The following is an 18,422-nucleotide window of genomic DNA, read 5'->3' as shown; positions in this document are numbered from 1 at the left end:
AGAGATTTTGCCTCCACAGAGTCCTGTGCATAACTCTCTTACTTAGTATACTAACTGAAACTGTCTCTGCAACTTTCTCAGTAGAAAAACTGGACAATTCTCTGGGATGGAGACCTTGTTGATTTAATACTCCCCATGAACACTTTTTTTTAAATGTTAACAATTCATTTTGGAGGCAGAGAAAGAGCTCCCACCAGCTGGTTTGTTCTCCAAATGCCTACAGCAACCAGAACTGAAGCTGGAAGCTGGGAACTCAATCCAGGTCTCCCATGTGGGTGGCAGGGATCTAGCTGCTTGAGCCGTCACCACTGTCTCCCACGGAGTACATTAGCAGGAACTGGAATCAGGAGTCAGAGTTCGGAGCTAAACTCAGGTACTCTGACATGAGATGTAGGCATCCTAACTGCTAGGCCAAATGCCAGTTGCCTTATGAATTCTTTTAGTACCCAGTACCAAGCAAAAGTCCTTGGGCCACAGTAGGCAGAAAATGAACATGCTGAAGTTGCTAAAATAAATGACACACTTGCCATTCTGTAGGATTCTTGCAAAGGTAAAAGGCAAAAAGCTATGGTAAGCCTAAAAGCCTTTACTAGAAGGGATGAAACTTTAATAATAAAAAGCCTAAATACCTAAGTAAAAGGTTAGAGGGGACAAGAACTAGCAGACTTTAATAGACTACTCTAAGTTTACCCAGTTCACTGCCGAAGCAGGGAGAAGGGAGAAAATGTAAAGATGAGAAAGCAAAGCCACACTTGACTACCTACCCCCTTAGAAAGAGACACCTTGGGGCTTCTAGTTCATGATATGTAAATCCCTAAAGAATAAAAGATGCTCTGCAGGGCCAGCACCGTGGTGTAGCGGGTAAGGCCGCTGCCTGTGGTGCTGGCATCCCATATGGGCGCCGGTTCGAGTCTGGCTGCTCCACTTCGATTCCAGCTCTCTGCTATGGCCTGGGAAAGCAGTAGAAGATGGCCCATATCCTTGGGTCCTTGCACCCACGTGGGAGATCCGGAAGCAGCTTCTGGCTCCCGGCTTTGGCTCTGGCTGTTGTGGTCAAATGGGTAGTGAACCAACGGATGGAAGACCTCTCTCTCTCTCTCTCTGCCTCTCCTTTTCTCTCTTTGTAATTCTGACTTTAAAATAAATAAATAAATACATCTTTTTTTTAAAAAATGCTCTGAATTACAATGTGGTCAGTTGGGGCTCGTGGTGTAGCAGGTAAAGTCGCAGCCTGCGACGTCAGCATCCTATATGGGTACCATTCTGTGTCCTGACTGCTCCACTTCCAATCTGGCTCCCTGTTAATGGCCTTAGAAAAGCAGAAGATGGCCCAAGTGCTTGGGCCCCTGCATCCATCTGGGAGACCCAGAAGAAGCTCCTGGCTTCAGCCAGGCCCAGCCCTGGCTGTTGAAGCCATCTGGGGAATGAAGCAGCATAAGGAAGATCTCTCTCTCTCTCTCTGTCTCTCTCTCTCTGTCTCTCCCTCTTTCCGTAACTGACTTTCAAATAAATAATAAATAAATCTTTTTTTAAAAATGTGGTCTGTCACAATCACAGGGGTTAACATGGAAGAAGGAGAAATGGGGAGAAGAAGCACTTGTGCAGTGAGGCACACTCACCATCACATGCACATATGCAGTTCCACAGTGGAGCAAAGTTAATGCCCATTCACCCTCTTCCAGGATCCCACCTGCTTGGTCAGGGTCTGGTCTGCCCTTTCGCTGATGAAGCGTAAACATTTGCATCCTGACTTTGAGACTGGGGCTCCTTTAATCAAGGAGGGCTTGCAGGAAATATCCACGTATTATTTACAGAGCCATCATTACTTGTTCTTCACTAGGGCGCTGAGAAAGCCACTCAATTTGAATAGGTGGCCCGCATTTCAAATTGATGGGCGCTCAGAGACCACAGTGAGGCTTGTTCAGTGGTTTTCAGCCCTGGCTGCGCATGAGAATCACCTGGAGAGCTTTTGAAGACTACTAGTGCAGCGTCTCAACCCAAAGCAATTAAATCAGAACGGCTAAGGGTAAGATTCACACACTGGATTTCTCTTTCTTTTTAAAGCTCCATTAAAGAATTGTTTAATTAATTTTCAGCATGATAAAAGCAAGCTATTATGTATATTTTTTAAAAAGATCTTTACCATAAATAGAAGATTTCCTTTTAAATATACCATAGAGATGGTGGCTTTGTCTATAGAAGATTGGCAAAATGTTGGTAATTATTGGTGCTGGGTGATGGATGCACAGGGATTGATTATATTATCTGCCTTACTTTCATATTTTTAAAATTTTGTATAAGAACAATTTTTATTTTACGAAATCAGCAGAAATAAACATTTGCTCCTTGTGTACCAAAATATATACAAGTATACACGTAAAATGAATTTAACATAAAATATTTTTATAACGAAGTAAAAACTTTGCAAGCAATTCTAATGCACAACCAGAAATGAGAACCACTAAGCTACATCATCAAAAGAAGGGCAATTTGATCTGGAAAACGAAGATCAAAATAAGCACCAAGAAGCAATCTAGGGAAGAGAGATTCAGCTCAGCCTGTGGCAAGACGAAGCCCAGTGAAGCTGGTGGCCTCCTCTAGTCAGTCACCATCTCCAGTTTCTGGCATACACACATCTGACCTAATTTTGAGAATCCTCCTTCAGAAGCAAATACACACACACACACGTATGTCTGTGTACATACCTCTGTATGTGTATACATTATTTAAGACAGCACTGCCAGGCTGGCGCCGCGGCTCACTAGGCTAATCCTCCGCCTTGCGGCACCGGCACACCGGGTTCTAGTCCCGGTCAGGGCGCCGGATTCTATCCCGGTTGCCCCTCTTCCAGGCCAGCTCTCTGCTATGGCCCGGAAGTGCAGTGGAGGATGGCCCAAGTGCTTGGGCCCTGCACCCGCATGGGAGACCAGGAGAAGCATCTGGCTCCTGGCTTCGGATCGGCACGATGCACCGGCCGCAGCGGCCATTGGAGGGTGAACCAACGGCAAAGGAAGACCTTTCTCTCTCTGTCTCTCTCACTATCCACTCTGTCCAAAAAAAAGAAAGATGCTTACTTAAAAAAAAAAAAAAGACAGCACTGCCAATTTTATTCTGTGGCATGTAATTTTTCCAATACAGCATTTATGGAAGCATTGCCTATGACCTAAAACACTTTGGTCTGTGGAACAGTCCCACAAAAGCATTCCTCAGGAGTGGGCTGGAGGGTGAGGGCTGCATGTGTGGTCTTTGGAACTGACAAATTCTTCATCTACCTAAGGAAACTCCAATGCTGCTTAGAGGGCTCTAACACCTGGTATGACCAGGGGGAAGGGTCCAAAAGAATGAATAAGCCTCCACTTAACTAACAGGGAATGCATCAGAACACCCCACACTCCACCTCCAAAACCCCGACTCACCTATTCTTCTCCATTTCATTGTGAGTTGACCTGAAAGAGGAAACAATAAGAAAAGAGTAAGATTCTCATGAAAGAGCTATTTCAACACCAACACGATTATTTTAACTTCATTCTCTCCAAAACTGGTAGAAGATGAAGAAAGGGAGAAAAATTCACTGGGCTCCACTAAAGAAATTAGTCCACTGGAGGAGTGAAATCAATATAAATATCTAAAATAGAGTTCAGAAAGAAGTGACAAACCAAGAGACATGCATTTCCTAGTGAAAAAGTAATCCTTTTTAAGAAAGGAAATAAAGGGTCTATTTATACGGAGAGAGAAACAGCTGCACCACACAATGTGAATTTGGGTTATATAATACCACAAATCTTTCTTCAGGCTAAGAGTAGAACAGTAGAGGTGGCACCCTTACCCCATCCCCTGCAGTTTTTCCCCAGGGGTAGCCTACACCAGAATTTTACGTTGACTATATGGATACAGTAAACAACCTCCCTCCAGTCTTTCAACTCCCTGAAGTAACTGTATTATTAAATACAACCTCCTGAAAGATGCTACTGTTGAGTAGCTACCACATGATTTTAGGAAGGGGTTTCCAACACTGAGCTCAACAAACAGAGGATAGGCTGATTAAAGGAGACGTTAGGGTGAGAGACGAAGTCCACCTTTGCCAATGATTAGAAGAAATATATATATGTTTAATTTATACAAATATATATTTGTGTATTTATATAAATACATTTATATAAATTATATAAATACATTTATATAAATTAAATATATATTTACCATCCTGACTTTGGTTAACTCCTCTGTAAAATGGGAATGAAAATAATTGCCAACAGTCTACTGAACAAGTATGGATCAATGAAGTAACAACTATAAAAGTGATTAGAGAGCCCAGGATGCAAGGTGTGGTGGATATGAAATCACATCATTAGTATGTTTATAGCCGACCTTGAAGATAAGGTCTGATCTAAGACTTCATGAACAGGTTTCCACAAAGTCACCAGAAGCCAGTCAATGTGGCCCCTTCAGCAACCCTCTTACATCACTCCTCCCTGTCAAGTTATAAACATAAGGAATCTTCTAGCTGAATATAATGGAGCTGAATTCTGACCTTTCTTATGGAAATGCTCTGGAATTTAACCAGTTCAGGAATTTACTCTCTGACTCAGGACATGAATTCTATAGGGCCATAATTGGTACCTTACTGGTCGGAGAAGATAAAGTCTCACAGCAGTCACATCAGGGGACACCACCACCAAGTTCACTCACACCAGAGGCCAGGGACGGGGTGCATGTGTGTTTGTGCATACACATGTGTATATAGACATGTGTGTGAATGTGGTCTAAAAATGAAACCCTGCATTAAATATCTCCTCCATAAGGCGCTTGGGAAATCAATTTTTATTCAGAAGTACCAACAAAGGTTAAAATAATGATAGTATTTTAGAGTCTGTGTTTCCTAGGGAAATTTCACGTGGATCTCAAAGTTGGATAACATAAAAACTTTAAATTGATTTGCTTGGCTATCCTAAGTGTATGTTCTTCGGTTGCATTTCCTTCCATTGTCAGCAACATACTATAATTAACAAGAACTGAAAACCTTTGGTTGTAAGGCACGTGGCATTTTAGCTTTAACTGGGAATAGTAAGTTCAAAGTCTGAGAGATGTTTTAAATGGATGAAAGTATACAACAACAGCTGCTTGAGATTTCCCTACTGAACGGCAGACAAGAAGCATTTCAAGTAGGTCAAAGACAGGAAGGTAAATCGGTTGACAAGGCAGTAGAAAAATAACAACTCACAGGGAACTCTTACCAAAACTGTCTAGATTCTTAGAAGAGAAACAGATAGGCTGATAGACAGATTTACATATATTTGTATAAAATTTGAAAGCCCTAAGATATATTTCTTAACAAACTCCATAGGAAACATAACTCCTTTCAAACTTTAATCAGGGTTTTAGATACTATACATTTTACTTGATTACTTAAAGAGTGTTGAACACATGGCACTAAGGGGGACTTAAACGTAATAGCTAGGGTGCTGCTGAAGTGCTTTAGGCTTACTGAGACTAAGTTAGTCATTAAAAACAAAAAAGTAGATCTTTCAAAAATAACCAGTTCAGAGATCTCCTCCAATGATGGGTAAACATTTATATATTTAAATAAAACATTATAAGAATGCATAGACAGCTTAAATCATAGATATTTTCCATATGATTATTGAGGATTTGATAACTCAAATCACCGATAGAGGACAAATTTCAACATTTAAAAATATACTCTAGGGACTGGTGCTGTAGTGCAGCAGGTAAAACAGCCACCTGCCGTGCTGGCATCCCAAACGAGCGCAGGTTCGAGACCCAGTTGCTCTACTTCAGATCTGGCTATCTGTTATGGCCTGGGAAATCAGTGGAAGATGAACCAAGTGCTTGGGCCCCCGTGGGAGATCCGGAAAAGGCTGTTGGTTCCTTGTTTAGGATAGGCCCAAGTGCCGGCACTATGGCACAGCAGGGTTAAAGCCCTGGCCTGAAACAAAGGCATCCCATATGGGCGCCAGGTTCTAGTCCCAGCTGCTCCTCTTCTGATCCAGCTCTCTGCTAGGGCCTGGGAAAGCACTAGAAGATGGCCCAAGTCCTTGGGCCCTTGCACCCATGTGGGAGACCCAGAAGAAGCTCCTGGCTCCTGGCTTTGGATCAGCGCAGCTCTGGCCGTTGCAGCCATCTGGGAGTGAACTAGTGGATGGAAGATCTCTTTCTCTGTCTCTACCTCTCTCTGTAACTCTTTCAAATAAATAAAATAAATCTTAAAAGAAAAAAAAAGGATAGGCCCAGCTCCAGCCATTTAGGAAGTGAACCAGCAGTTGGTGGTAGTGGTGGGGTCTCTCTCTCTGCCTTTGCCTCTTTGTAACTAACTTTCAAATAAATAACTCTTTTTTAAAAAAAAATACACACACTCTAAGGGACCTACACTGTGGCTCAGTGGGTTAAAGCTGCAGCCCGCAGCACCAGCATCCCTTATTGGTGCCAGTTCAAAAACCAGCTACTCCACTTTCAATCCAGCTCCCTACTAATGTGTCTGGGAAAACAGCAGAGGATGGCCCAAGTGCTTGGGCTCCTGTACCCACACAGGAGACCTAGCAGAAGCTCCTGGCTCCTGCTTTGGCCTTGGCCCAGCCACAGTTGTGCAGCCATTTGGGGAGTGAGCCAACAGATGGAAGATCCTCTCTCTCTCTCTCTAACTCTGCCTCTCAAATAAATAAATAAATTTCTTTTAAAAAATACTCTGATCGGCCAGCGCCGTGGCTCACTAGGCTAATCCTCCGCCTTGAGGCACCGGCACACCGGGTTCTAGTCCCGGTCAGGGCGCCGGATTCTGTCCCAGTTGCCCCTCTTCCAGGCCAGCTCTCTGCTGTGGCCAGGGAGTGCAGTGGAGGATGGCCCAAGTCCTTGGGCCCTGCACCACATGGGAGACCAGGAGAAGCACCTGGCTCCTGGCTTCGGATCAGCACGATGCGCCGGCTGCAGTGGCCATTGGGGGGTGAACAAACGGCAAAGGAAGACCTTTCTCTTTGTCTCTCTCTCTCACTGTCCACTCTGCCTGTCAAAAAAAACAAAACAAAACAAAAAAAAACTGATAAAAAGACAAAAAAAAAAAAAAACACCTCTGATAAAAAGCCAAACTGAGTGTATCTGAGAAATGGGAAAAGTCAGGTTACAAGGACTCCCTGTGTCAGGTCGCTATACAGATACCGTCTGAAAGAACTGGGTGGCAAGTCCTCAACTTCCTCTTTCATATGAGTGCCAAGGCCTGCTTCACTAATTTAACAAAACACATCTTTCAAGGTTCCAGACTTCAATTCTAAATAGTCAGTAACCGATTTCAAAGATCAGTAGGAAGGACAACATGATTCCATCTTACTGTGTTATCCAGTAAATTTTTGGATGGTTCAAAAAAAAGTCAATAGTCACACTTTCATTTTTTGTTGTTGGTTTCAACAAGCAGCTTTTAAATAAACTGGACTTTCCATTCCTAAGAAGTTTGATATGTGGCTACATCCTAGTTTTTAGGAATAGTGCTCCCACAGAGTACAAGCAAACAGCACAATGTTTCAACCTGAATGAACAAAAATAAACTGTTTTTTCCAAGGGTTATTGGAAACTAGCAATAATCTCAGCCCTCTCCTCAGTCAAAATTCTGACAATACATGGCCTCAGACATAAGACTGATTTCAAGTCAAGAGGTCAAAATACTCTCCCTGCTGAGACAGCCTACTCCTCAGATAAGAGCACTTCTGACAGGTCATCAAGGAAGTGATGAGATTTAAATACAACTACCTCCTCCTGCTCATATGTTTGTTTGGTGCCATCTCCACGTTTAATCATGGTCCCTCAGAAATCCTTCCACCATCGAATATTTTACACCATTCATGATTATTCCAGTATATGGACAACTGGGAGAACCTCCTGTCTTTGACCAAATTCATTAAACGAACAGTTTTTCCAAAAATCAGAATTTGCAGCCATTTCTCCTGGAATAATGCTGGTTATTAAAGAGAAGAATGAGAAAGAACTCATTTCGTGGCTTGAAATTCTCAACTATCATTTTTTTCCCCCTAATTACCTTTTGGGATCAAGCCATTTTTCTTCAATAACATCTCCTTTTCCTCTCCTCACCATTCAACATTGCTCCCTCCCAACCTTCCTGTGAAACTTGGAAGAAAATTAAGTGTTAACGTATTAAGCTTCAACTAATAATGTAGACAACTCCTCTTAACTCATGAGTGGACAGGAATAAAAGCAAAAATGGACTCCACTTTTTCCAAAAAGTAAATGGAAAGGCCTCAAATTTCTTTCAAATCTTTTAAAATTAATACTGCAACAGAATGCAACACAGCTTAACTGCTTTTATCCCACTGCACAACATGGATCGGTATCAGCACCCTTCTTAAAGGACCTTAGTATCCACACTCAGAACCACTGGCGACCACTTTGAGGTAATGGACGATGGGAGGACAAGGGCAATCCACCAGGTAGCTAACAGGTTCATCTTCCGTGTGCCTTCTTATCCCACAGCACAAGTGTGCTGCTCCCAACCAGCTCTAAGGACAATGGGGGAACAAAGGACAGAAGAGGCAACAGCAACAGTGAGTTTCAGGCCTACGTGGGAGCTGCCTGGTGTTGAGAGGTCTGCATGAAAGCCACCAGGGCTGCCCAAATAGCAGGGAGTTGTTCACGAGGGGGAGGGAGGGATAAGGACTCTAAATCAGTGATGAAATGTCAATGATTTCAATTTACTGGCTTGAGGGGTATAATTGAATGGATCCAATAAAACAGGTTTCCTAGCCAACTAATATTTTAAAGGCAAAGAGGGGGGAAAAGGGCAGTAACATTGATGGGCTATTTATATGTACTAGGAAACAGGCTTAGGACTTTAATATGCGATTTCACTAACCACTAACCAGATCATCTCCAGCGACATTCACAGCTTTTAAAAACTAAAAGACGATCCAGGAGGCTAACATGAAAAAGTGGCAGCATATTATCACTGTAATATTATATGTTCCTCCATCACCAGAGGTAGGTTTTAACCACAATCATGCCTCTTCGCCATTATAAACAGACCTGACAAATTAGATTACCAATCCACTGTAAATAATTTACATGTCAAATATAAAGTCCTACCACCTATGCAAAGCCAGATCCTTAAATCTGTTGATAAAATCTTCACCATGTAAAGTAAAAGAATAAGGTTCAGCATTTTGAATTATAGAAAGCATACCCTGAATCTGCAACTTCCGAAGGCAAAATACTGAACCTACTGCTAATCTCACTTGTGGTTTCCACAGGTTTTTTGTTCCAAACGGGAAGAAAAGCAAAATTAAATTTTAAAAAAGTTCAGAAAGAAATGAAAAACAATTTCTATTTTTCTTTCCTTTTCAGTTCTCTCAACTCAAACCGAAGAGCTGCTTCCTCCAGTGGCTTAAGCCCATGTGTGCATTACTGAATCCTGATCACCACTTAATGTATTTTACAGGGTTAGACACAACAGACAAGTTACATTCTGCAGTTTGTGTCACCTACAGTAGAATCTACAAGAAAGAGAAATATTTACCAAATTACCTGCTATTGCTGCTGTTCTTCTTGGATTTGTTCCTCCTTTTTAAGGCATCTCTGTCCTTGTTGTTGTATGGTAACATGGAGGCATAACCATGCTCAGCTTCTGGAAAACCGGAGGATCCAGTTAATGAATGAGCCCAGAACATGTAATACTCGCTCCCCTCCACAGTGTTTCCTTGTCCATTTATTTATTTATCTTTAAAAGAATATTGTGGAAATTATTCAACGGAGCAAGGTGGAATTCTGAGAACAATGATTTTTTTTCTTTAATTGTGTGAGTGCCCTCAGTTCGGAGCAGGTGTAAGGAGGATTCCAGCTGCTCATTGTTGAGAAAGACACGGCAAGTGGCTAAGCTCACGGAGCCGGGGATTCCCACTGGCCACGACCAGCAGGTTGGTGTCGGCTGAGTGGGACCAGCCTCAGGCGGAGGTGCGGGACCGGCACCGCGAGCCCGGGGACAGGGGCGCCCTGCTCCTTGGCCTGGGAGATGGGGCGCCGACCCTCTTGGGGGGCCTGCCGGGGCCAGCCCAGGTGAAGTAAACCAGAGGACACCGGCTGAGGGGGCCGCGGGCATCCCACCCGCGCTGAGGTGCGGCGGGGGTGGCGCTCGGGACCCTGGCGGGCAGCAGCCCCCTTTCCACCCCCATTCATTGCTTTTGGGGGGCAGCGGCGACCTCTCTTGGGGTCGCGAGTGGAGAGAGCCAGAGGGGTTGGGAGCGCTCGCGGTCGCGCTCTCCGCTCCTCCAACCACCTCCGGAGCGGCCGGGCGCCCGACCCCGCGGCCAAGCTCCTCAGGGCCCCCGGCCCCGGCTCCGTCTGGACCCCTCCCGTCCCCGTGCACCTCTCTCTCGCCGCTCCAGATAGTCGGCCGCCTCCAGCAGCATCTGGATGTTCATCCGAACCGCCGCCGCCATTCTGCACCGGGGGCCGGAGCCACGGGACCAACCCCCACTGCCCACGGGCTCGCCGCCGCCGCCGGACACCCGCGCCCCGCTATGGACCCCGCAGAGCAGGGCTGAAGGAGCCTCTCTGGCGACCACGCTCGCCGGGAGGGGGAGGGGGTCAGTGAGCTGGGCACCACCGACACCGTGACAGAACCCTGACAGAGCAGCAGCCGCCACCGCCGCGGAGTGTTTATCCCCGACTCACCATCCCCCCGCCCCCAGCCCCTTCTCTTGACAGGCCCGCTTCGGCTGCCTCCCTCATTGGACACTCCAAAGACTGCCCCGCCCCTACACTCGTGCGATTGGGGAAGGGCTTCACGGCTCCGCCCCCCAAAGTCCGCTCCTCTCGCTGGTTGGCCGCTCTTGACAAGAACCGGGCACCACCCCCTCTCTCCAATTGGTGACAGGATTCGCAACTCCGCCTCGTGCCCCTTCCTTGTTTTCCATTGGTTCTATACCGACAACCGGGCCCCCTTTTGCTTTGTTAGTATTGGCCAAGAGCTGTAAAAAGCAAGCCTCTTCGCCTGTCTCCCATTGGTGCAGCCTTCGGACACCTCCCAGCTACGATGATGTCACCTTTCTCCAGGCCCGGTGAGCCCTGAGTGGCCGACGGCCAGCAGCCCGGCTGCACAGCCCCAGGTCTGGCATTGGCTGGGAGGGCCGGCCGGGAGCCGGGCGGCCCTGACTCACCGGCCGCCGCCGTGCTCGGTTCTGCCCGGCCCCGCCTCGGACCTGTTGCCGAGACCTGTCTCCGGGGAAAACTTCCGGGACCTGCCGGGCGTCCCTCGAATGGAAGGCTGGCACCTCGCGTCGCCTGGGCTCTCTGTCCTTTGGGGTTCGGGGCCGGAGCCCTGGGCCTGGTGGCCGATGTCTGGGAGGTTCCGGGTTTCCCTAGACAGGGATCCAGCGGCGAGGACCCTGCTGTGAATCCTGCAGAAGGGAGAGCGGCGCCGGCGGCCCGGCGGGTGGCCCGTGGGCGCCACGTGGCTGTGGGCTGAAGGGGAGAGCGCGCTGGGGCCGGGTGCGCAGCGTGGCGCTCCTCTGCAGAGGCGCCTTTTCCACCCCGGGAAGCGCGTTATGAGTGGGTTTCAAAAGCTCAGGAACTTCCTGAACCTACAGATAACGTGGAAGCCCCAAGATTCTTTGACCCAAATCTCTTATAGTCTTTTCTCTCAATTTCAAATGAAAACGTTAAAAAGAATACTGCCTTTTCAAGACGGCTACAAAGGGTGTGGAGTGGTGCCAATATAAATGCTTAACAGAATATTACACATTAAGAACTAAAAAGCTTAAGGATCACTCTGTAAACCCATCAAGAATTCTGAAATGAAAGCTAGCTAGAGACCCAGGTTCCATTAACATACTGAATCTCCAGTTTAAAAAGTGGAAATACTGCTTTTGGCAAGCTGAGGATCCCCAAAACAGAAGTGAAGCACGAATATGTTTCTTTTTGTAAAAAGGTTCTTCTTGTCTATATGTAACAATGGCTTACTATGTAATTCGCCTCTGTCATGCGATCTGTGTTAATTATCCACGTTTTGCACATGCAGAAAAGGCCTGAGAGGTGGAATGACTTTCCAGGTCATCCATTCACCTGCAGAGATGAGAATTACCCAGGGCCCAAGCCACCAATCCTCCCGGGGTGGTGGTACATTAAACAGATTTCAAGACTGAGTCACAAAATGCCAACTAAAACACTGGATGAAAGAATGCCAAATATATAAATGTAATCAGGGTGGGGTTTCTAAAATGGATTATGAATCCATTAAAATTAGACAACAGTAAGTAGAAAACATGTAGCAAACCATGCTTGACACATAGAAAACGCGTCAATTGGTCTTAATGGTTAATTCAGTGTAAAAGTTGTTTCTTCATTAACATAAATTCGATAAATACATTGAAGGTAAAGGTTTTCAAGAGGCAATAAACAGTTGGAAAAGGTAATGGGGATATAAACAGTTTGACTATGTTTATAATTGTATGTTTTTTTAAATTTTTTAAATTTTATTTTTTTGACAGGCAGAGTTAGACAGTGAGGGAGAGACAGAAAGAAAGGTCTTCCTTTTTCCCCCCCAAATGGCCGCTATGACGGGGCACTACGCTGATCTGAAGCGAGGAGCCAGGTGCTTCCTCCTGGTCTCCCATGCAGGTGAAGGGCCCAAGGACCTGGGCCATCCTCCACTGCACTCCCGGGCCACAGCAGAGAGCTGGACTGGAAGAGGGGCAACTGGGACAGAATCCGGCGCCCCAACCGGGACTAGAACCCAGGGTGCCAGAGCTGCAGGCGGAGGATTAGCCAAGTGAGCCGAAGTGCCGGCCTGTATGTTATTTGTAAAATAATTCAAACACCATAATGAAATGGCTGCAATCTTCTAAAGTAGCCAAAGTGATAATACTAAAATACTTCATTATATTAACATTTTGGATTTTGTATGCCTTAATTTTTCAATTTTTGCTCTGAACATTGCATCTAACTCTTTACCCTTTTACTCTCAATTCTTTATCTCACTTCTATTTCAATATCATGACCCCCTCCCCTGGAAATCACCGATTGAAAATCACACTTACTCTGATTTTTTTGTGTGGTGGTAGTGAAATCTAAGCTGGAGATCACAAATTAACAATTTAAACACCAAGTTAAACTCCAAACAAAAATACTAAGTTACATATAAATAAAAGAATTAGACTAAAGAATGTACCATTTTTGTTCCCTGGTGGTAGAAGAAATTATCAACTAGCCAGCTACACAACTGTGAATTAGTATCATGAACTTCAAAGGGTATCTGGTGCCATCTACTGGAAAATAAGCAGTAAGCAGACAACAGGTCTTGGGGTTTTATTTTTCTCCTAGCAATTATTTTATACAATGTAGACAATGACTAGTAAGAACACTGAAAATTACAAGTTTTGAAGAACTGAAAGTCCTAAGAGGAAGGAGAAGTCTCAGGTCAGCAACCCCCAATGCCTCGGACCTCAAAGCATTACCAGATTGATAGGTACAGCCACTCCCCGCCCCCCAGAGAACTGAGAATTCTAGAATGTTTGAAACTTAATTTTAACCAAAAATCTATGTGTGACAGCACAAACATGGGATGACAGTTTATATAACTGAGCCTACAGCAAGATAAACAGACTGGGCAGCATAGCTGAAAATGAGGAAGAACAGAGACATGAAACATTATGATAAACAGATCTTCACTGTGTCTCAGGAAGCTGAGCCAGTCCTCCTCCTGAGGGGCTCTTCCTCCCCGTGGGCACATGCAGGTGCTCAAAAGTTAATGCCAATGTTGGACAGCAGCTTCCCTACAGGGTGCAGGACTTCTGACAGAGGTGGGTGTTCAGCACCTCAGAGCAGCAGAGAAGATGGTCATAATCCTTAAGTGTTTATAAAAGCTGTTAACATGCTGCTTCTAATTTCCACATCCCACATCAGAGTTAGAGGCTAATGTCCCTGGGTCTGATTCCAGCTTCCCACCAATATGCACTCTGGATCATCCAAGTGCTTGGGTCTTTGCTACTAACATGGGAGACCCAGATTGAATTCTGGGCTCCTGGCTTAGGCCTGGCCTGGCCCTAGCTATTGAGGGGCATTTGGGATGGAAGATCTCGCTCTCTGCCTTTTAAATAAATACAAAATTTTAATAATAGGCTCTCTCTATTTATGAGTTTGACATCTAACCAGTGGGACATTAAAATGAATTTTTCAAATAAGTTTCTCAGAAATTGATTTGGTTCTTTGAGTTGTAAAAAATCAGGACTGGGAGTTCTGCTTCAGTAGTAGCAATCCCCTTGTTTGTGGCTGCTTTGGACACTCCAGCATCATGATAATGTGGTACCATGATATTATGTTTCAATATCTTTTTAAAAAAAGATTTATTTATTTATTTGAAAGGCAGAGTTATAGAGAGGCAGAGGCAGAGAGAAGTCTTCCATCCACTGGTTCATTCCCCAAATGGCTGCAATGGTCCAAATGGCCACAACAGCTGGAGTTAGGCCAATCCAAAGCCAGATGGAGCTTCTTCCAGGTCTCCCATGTAGGTGCAGGGGCCCAAGGACTTGGGCCATCTTCCACTGCTTTCCCAAGCATGTTAGCAGTGAGCTGGATCAGAAGTGGAGCAGCCGGATTCAAACCAGCACTCATATGGGATGCCGGCAGTGCAGGTGGCAGCTTGCTACGCCACAGCACTGGCCCCAGATTTCAAAATCTTTAAAAACTGCTTTGCAAGAATCAGTCACTCTACAAATATCTGTGGCTTTAAAAAGCAGCAATACCTGAATAAATTGTGGTAAATACATTATTCAAAACACTATGTACCAGTTATTCTTTTTAAAACTCAATGTACATAGGGGCTGGCACTGTGGTGCAGCAGGTTAAAGCCCTGGCCTGAAGCACCGGCATCCCATGTTGGCACCGATTCTAGTCTCGGCTGCTCCCTCTTCCAGTCCAGCTCTCTGCTATGACCTGGGAAAGCAGTAGAAGATGGCCCAAGTCCTTGGCCCCCTGCACCCACGTGGGAGACCTAGAGGAAGCTTCTGGCTCTTGGCTTTGGATCGGCGCAGCTCTGGCTGTTGCGGCCATCTGGGGAGTGAACCAGCAGATGGAAGACCTCTCTCTCTCTCTACCTCTCTATAACTCTGGCTTTCAAATAAATAAAATAAATCTTTTTTAAAAAAAAGTCAATGTACATATACTGGCATGGAAAGATCTCTAAGGTACATTGTTAGTAAATGAGTTGTAAAATGATCCCTTCTTGACATTTGTGGAAAAGGTTAAAAAAAAAAAAAAACCCAGGCTGAACTATGTATTGTCTTCATTTCCAACTGCTGCTTGCATCCATGCATAAACAGAGGAAGGACATATGCAAGGGATTAAGAGGGAAGAAGGCACAATCCTGGGTACTACTCTAAAGGTCCTATCTGAAATTTTTTTAAAGAAAAATGTATCCATTTATTGCTTGGGTAACTAAAGGTCAAAATGAAGACCATGAGTAGTGGTAAAATAAAAAAGGTTACAAGACTATATTCATGAACTTAACTGTTATTAATTAAGAGTTTTAACTCTGTGCCAGGCACCTGAGTGGTTGCTGGGCCACAAGCTCTGATTCTCAGAGCTCACTGTCTACTGGAAGAAGCAGACAATAATAAATGAATGCTGTGTGTATGTCAGGCAGTGGTAACTGGTATGAGAAAAAGAGGTGTCTGGAGAGCATGTGAAGAAACTGGAACCTCACATATTGCTGGTGGGGACATAAAACAATGGAGCTTCTTTGGCAGACAGTGTGTGACAGTGCCTCCAAAGTTAAACACACTGCTTCATTTGACCCAGCAACACTTTCACTCATAAGTATGTAACCAAGAAAACTGAAAATATATTCATACAAAAATGTATACGAATATTTGGGCAGCATCACTCATAAAGAAAAAGAGCCCAACAACTGATGAATTTAAACAAAATGCGGTTATACCTACAAAAAGGAGCATTATTTGGCCACAAAAAGGAGTGGTGCACTGACACACGCCACAACATGGGTGAGCCTTGAAAACATCGCATTGAATGAAGGAAGTCACGTTTTGTATGAAATGTCTACAATGGGTATTTCTGTAGACAAAGTACATTAATGGTTTCCAGAAGTGGGGGGTGGGGAATAAGGCGTGATTCTTAATGAGTACAGGGTTTCTTTTAGGGGTGATAAAAACATTCTAGGATTGGATAGCAATGATAAATCCTAACTCTGGGAATATACTAAAAAGCACTGAGTTATGGGCTGGCGCCATGGCTCAACAGGCTAATCCTCCGCCTAGCGGCGCTGGCACATCAGGTTCTAGTCCCGGTCGGGGCACAGGATTCTGTCCCGATGCCCCTCTTCCAGGCCAGCTCTCTGCTGTGGCCCGGGAAGGCAGTGGAGGATGGCCCAAGTGCTTGGGCCCTGCACCCCATGGGAGACCAGAAGAAGCACCTGGCTCCTGGCTTCGGATCAGCGCAGTGCGCCGGCCGCAGTGCGCTGGCCGCAGCGCGCTGGCCACAGCGGCCATTGGAGGGTGAACCAACGGCAAAGGAAGACCTTTCTCTCTGTCTCTCTCACTGTCCACTCTGCCTGTCAAAAAAAAAAAAAAAAAAAAAAAAAAAGCACTGTTGAAAGAGCAAATTTTATGTTTTGTCCATTTTATTTCTGATTTTTATATGTTAAGAAAAGCATCGAATGAGATAAAGGGATAAAGAGAGAAAGGTTTGCTGTTTTGGATAGGGTGGTCAGGAATGACCTTAGTTTGAGCAGAGACCTGAAAAGGTAGAAACTATCCATGCAGATCTGGGAAGTGGGGAAGGAGAAAGAACATTCCAGAAGGAATGAAGAACACGGACATAAGTCTACTTTCAAAGAATAGCAAGGAGTTTGGCCAGTGTGGTTGAATGCACTGAGCAAGAGGTGAGGCTGTGGGAAGCCAGGGTCCAGGTTCTGCAGAGAGCCTGTAAATCACAGGAAAGACTGGACTTTACTCTCAATGGTAGAAAACCACTGGAGCCAGGAACAATGTGACCTATAGTAACAAGTGTAGACAGAGGAAGACAGGGGTATTGCAATGTCCAAACAAGGAGGAGAGATTAGATTAGGTGCAAAAAATTGGTCATATTCAAAACATACTGATGTTAGAGCCAATAAAATGTGTCAATGAGGGATCTGGCCCTGTGGCACAGTTGGTTAAAGTCCTGGCCTGCAGCGCTGGCATCTCATATGGGCACTGGTTGGAGTCTTGGCTGCTCCACTTCCAATCCAGCTACCTGCTATTGTGCCTGGGAAAGCAGCAGAGGATAGCCCAAGTCCTTAGGCCCCTGCACCTATATGGGAAACCTGAAAGAAGTTCTAGCTCCTGGCTTTGGATTGGCCCAGCTCTGGCCGTTCTGGTCATTTGGGGAATGAATCAGCAGATGGAAGACTCTCACTCACTCTCTCTCTCGGTAACTCTTTCAAATAAATAAATCTCTAAAAAAAAATTTGCCAATGAATCAGATGTGGAGCATGCAAGAAACAAAGGAATGAAGGATGAACTTAAGGATTTTGATCTGAGCATACAAGTGAAAGAATGGGTCATTTATTAAGAAAGTCTTGGCCGGTGCCGTGGCTCATTTGGCTAATCCTCTGCCTGCAGTGCCAGCACCCCGGGTTATAGTCCCGGTTGGGGCGCCGGGTACTAGTCCTGGTTGCTCCTCTTCCAGTCCAGCTCTCTGCTGTGGCCCGGGAGGGCAGTGGAGGATGGCCCAAGTGCTTGGGCCCTGCACCTGCATGGGAAACCAGAAGGAAGCACCTGGCTCCTGACTTTGGATTGGTGCAGCACCGTCTGTAGCGGCCATTTGGGGAAAGAACCAATGGAAGGAAGACCTTTCTCTCTGCCTGTCTCTCACTGTCCATAACTCTCTGTCTCTCTCTCTCACTGTCTAACTCTACCTGGCCAAAAAAAAAAAAAAAAAGTCTCAGAGAAGGAGTTTGGGCAGACAAATGAGATATCAGTTCAGTTCATCTTAAATTTGAGCTGCCTAATATCTAGGTGCAGATAGGAGTACGAGACTCCAATTCAGTGAAGTGGTCAGGCTGGAGGCGCACATTTGAGAGCCACAGAAGTGTGAAGTCATGTGACTGACAGAGACTGGAATGTCCAAGGACCAAGTCCTGGAGCACTCTAGCATTTAGATACTTGGAAACAGAAGATTTAGCACAATTTACGTCCACCATGAGGCAGCAGCCCGTTAAAGGAAGAAGATAAGGATGCTCCTCCGTCTATGTTATTCTTTCAGAATTGGATGATCTAATGGATAAAAGTGCCTTCAAGGGGCCAGCATTGTGGCATAGCAGGTAAAGTTGCTTCCATATGGGCACTGGTTTGAGTCCTAGCTGTTCCACTTCCCATCCAGCTCTCTGCTAATGCACCTGGGAAAGCAGTGGAAGA

General features: G+C 45.3%; 1 protein-coding gene across 1 annotated transcript in view; it reads right to left on the bottom strand.

Moving 5' to 3' along the window:
* Positions 1-10,674, bottom strand: part of MXD1 (MAX dimerization protein 1) — a 30,631-nt gene extending 19,957 nt beyond the window's left edge. The window contains exons 1-3 of the mRNA XM_062209589.1: positions 10,379-10,674; positions 9,541-9,640; positions 3,417-3,446 (exon numbers count right to left, since the gene is read on the bottom strand). Coding sequence (XP_062065573.1) covers positions 3,417-3,446; positions 9,541-9,640; positions 10,379-10,451 — 203 coding nt within the window. The 5' untranslated portion in view covers positions 10,452-10,674. The remainder of the gene's footprint in view (positions 1-3,416; positions 3,447-9,540; positions 9,641-10,378) is intronic.
* Between the last annotated feature and the right edge of the window lie 7,748 nt (positions 10,675-18,422).

The sequence above is a fragment of the Lepus europaeus genome, chromosome 13, assembly GCF_033115175.1.
Source record: "Lepus europaeus isolate LE1 chromosome 13, mLepTim1.pri, whole genome shotgun sequence".
NCBI classification, from domain to species: Eukaryota; Metazoa; Chordata; class Mammalia; order Lagomorpha; family Leporidae; genus Lepus; species Lepus europaeus.
This window is presented reverse-complemented; position numbering and strand designations above follow the sequence as displayed.